Here is a 2766-nt window from a genome sequence, read left to right as displayed (position 1 = left end):
CTACACAAACCAGCTGGCACCGAGCTGCTACCTGCTCATCACCTGCCTCCACCCCACTCAAACCGCTCCTCAGCTTCTCTTACACTGACTGGGCCTCACCTTGTTGGCTCCAAATTGTACTCGTGCCTTCCCTTTCACCAGAGTTGCACTGATCTGCATGATGACCGACTCGATGGAGTAGGCGCTGCTCCAGCCCTGAGGGACAGAGCACAACATGGTGAGAACCCCCGGCCCAGACAGGACCCCCAACAAGGGGCTGTGCTTCCCCACGGTAAAGAAACAACCTCCCCAGCCCAGCCCAGCCCAGGCATCACAAAGCCTTCCAGGCAGCTGCCAGCCAGGGTTACAAGCAGGATTTGGCTGCCAGCAGGCCCCAAGGGCAGGAATATACCGGAGAGCAAACAGCAGTAGTGACCCAAGGTGACACTAGCAGCTTTGAGCCCCCCGTGGCAGCTGGTACCCACCTGTTTTGTAAGTAGCTCCATGCAGATGGCACCGCCACCCAGAACGTACCTTTGGGGAAGGAATGAGGCAAAGTTATGTCAGAAATGGACAGGGACTCACCCACTCGCTGCTCCAGAGATAAGTAATTTTCTCAGAGTAGATCTGAGATGGAAAAATACACCAGAAAAAATAAAACCCCACCACACCCCTGTCTGTGCTTCCTGGGAGAGCTCCTGCAAACTCCTGTCAGGGAGGTGACCGGACTGTGCAGCGCGGAGGAAACTCTCAGTAAAAACTGCTGCAGGAAGCAGCACTGGAGACCCCAGGGAGCAGAGAGTTACTTACCCCCCTGACAGCACCGGGGACACGACCCTTACAAACGGTGGATCAAAAGGAAAGTTGTCCTGGAAGGAGAGAAGGGGAGAAACATCTTTGAGCCTTTGAGAAACGTCCTCTCTGACGACTCACCCGTCGGATACACTCGGGTGTATCTCGGGGGGGGGCAGGGAAAGCCTTACTTTAAAGGAGAAGTTCAGGAGGATGAAATCTGTTCCTTCTTTCTCTTTGAGGATCTGGAGATCATTGTGCAAAGCGCTGTCCTCGTCAACCCTGCCGAAGGAAAAGCCCAGAGGGTCAGAGTTGAGGTTGGGCAGCTCAGATCAGCGGCTCAGTGGCACCAAACCCCACAACTACTGTACCTGCACAACCGGGCTGGCACGGGGGCCCAGCGACAGCACGGGCTGTCAGCATTCTGCTCCCAGTTTGCAGAGAAGACCATCACACCCTTTTTCCATGCTGCCAGCTTAAAGATAAAGACTGCCTGGCCCAAGGAAAAGGCAGCACTGGTGTCTGGAGGGTGTGAGAGCTCAGGGTTTTGTCTGATGCACCTCTTCCAGGACTCTAGGAACACCAGACAGACTTGCAGAGCCCTCGCCCTTCAGATTATCTCATCTTTGGAGATGTCATCTCCTTTCTGACGTGGAGACAGCAAGCAAGCTGTCTGAGAGAGGCTGCCCCAAGGTCTGCCAGGTGCTCCCCTGTCCTGCTCACTTCCCCTCTGGCACCAAGATCCACCACAGTTGCATGATCCCAAGCTATGCCACCTACTTCAGGAGTTTGACGTTCCAATCGTACAGGCTGTCGTTCACTAGTTCAACTGCATAGTATCCTGCAAGGCAGAGGAGAAGCAAAACTCAAGAGGAGATCGAGCCACCACCCAGATCTCACATCCCCTTGGCCCTGCAGCACAACCTCAGCCTGGCACAGAACCCCTCAAAAAGCAGCACTTGGCCATAAAGACGATCCTGAGGGCAGCACTTTTCCTATGACTGCTCCTTCCCAAGTCCTTGTGTTCAGGAAAGGGGCTGGAGAACCATCACCCTCAAAGCCAGATAACTGTCCCACCCACAGCATGCTCCTCGCTTCCATCCAGCACGGGCAGGGAACAGATGGACAGGAGGGCAGTCTTGCTCACTCCTGACAGAGCCACAATCACCAGAGGTCACAAATCCTCTCCCCAGCTGAGCAGAACAGCTCTAAGGCCCATGAGGTGCCACCCAAAACGAGGAGGAAAACCCCAGCACGAGCAGGGAGGCAGCAGCCCCCTCCCCCAGCTCCCCTCGGTACTCACCGCCCTTGAAACTTGGTGATCGGTAAATATCCCTGAGCTCCTTCATCAGCCGGTCGGTGGCCTGCACAGACCCAGACACTGCACCCTGCGAGGGATGGGGGAGGAGGGAAGTTGCATTGGGACCCTGTGCCCACCATGGCCATTGCTCTAGGAGCCAGAAATCCCTTCTGGCCTCTAAACTAGACCTGACCATGGTCCTCAGCTCTCAGTCCCCCCCCTACAGCAACTTCCCTTGCCCCAGACATCAGGAAGAAATTCTTTGGTGTGAGGGTGGTGAGACACTGGCCCAGGGTGCCCAGAGAAGCTGTGGCTGCTCCTCCCTGGAAGTGTTCTCGGCCAGGCTGGATGAGGCTTTGAGCAACCTGGTCTAGTGGAAGGTGTCCCTGCTGCTGGCAGGGGGGTTGGGACTGGATGAGTTTTAAGGTCCCTTCCCACCCAAACCAGTCTGGGATTCTATGAAATGTGTCACCCCAGCTGCAGCAGAAACACCTCTGTGCTCTCAGCTGTGCAAGGATCTCAGCCCAGGGGTACGAAAGCACAACCCACCAGCCACCTCCACGGCCCAAAGTGAGGTGCAGCTCCTGAGAGCAGAGGGGAACCCCGGATCTCGCTGCAGGAAGGCTGCCCCACACGGCCCCAACGCCTCGGGGGCACCTGAGACCCACACGTGCTGCCCTGGGCTGCAGAGGCTG

At 56.5% G+C, this 2766-nt stretch overlaps 1 protein-coding gene across 1 annotated transcript in view; it reads right to left on the bottom strand.

Annotated features, from left to right (window-relative positions):
• LOC104530911 (ubiquitin-conjugating enzyme E2 Q1) overlaps nt 1-2159 on the bottom strand; it is a gene marked incomplete at both ends in the record, with an annotated part of 2284 nt that extends 125 nt beyond the window's left edge. Inside the window, 6 exons of the mRNA XM_010175641.1 lie at nt 100-195; nt 465-513; nt 790-848; nt 963-1053; nt 1552-1612; nt 2075-2159. Coding sequence (XP_010173943.1) covers nt 100-195; nt 465-513; nt 790-848; nt 963-1053; nt 1552-1612; nt 2075-2159 — 441 coding nt within the window. The remainder of the gene's footprint in view (nt 1-99; nt 196-464; nt 514-789; nt 849-962; nt 1054-1551; nt 1613-2074) is intronic.
• Nucleotides 2160-2766: the final 607 nt, after the last annotated feature.

The sequence above is a fragment of the Antrostomus carolinensis genome, unplaced genomic scaffold (assembly GCF_000700745.2).
Source record: "Antrostomus carolinensis isolate BGI_N321 unplaced genomic scaffold, ASM70074v2 scaffold49979, whole genome shotgun sequence".
Lineage (NCBI taxonomy): Eukaryota > Metazoa > Chordata > Aves > Caprimulgiformes > Caprimulgidae > Antrostomus > Antrostomus carolinensis.
Note: the sequence above shows the minus strand (reverse complement) of the source record. Positions and strands in the feature narration are given on the sequence as shown.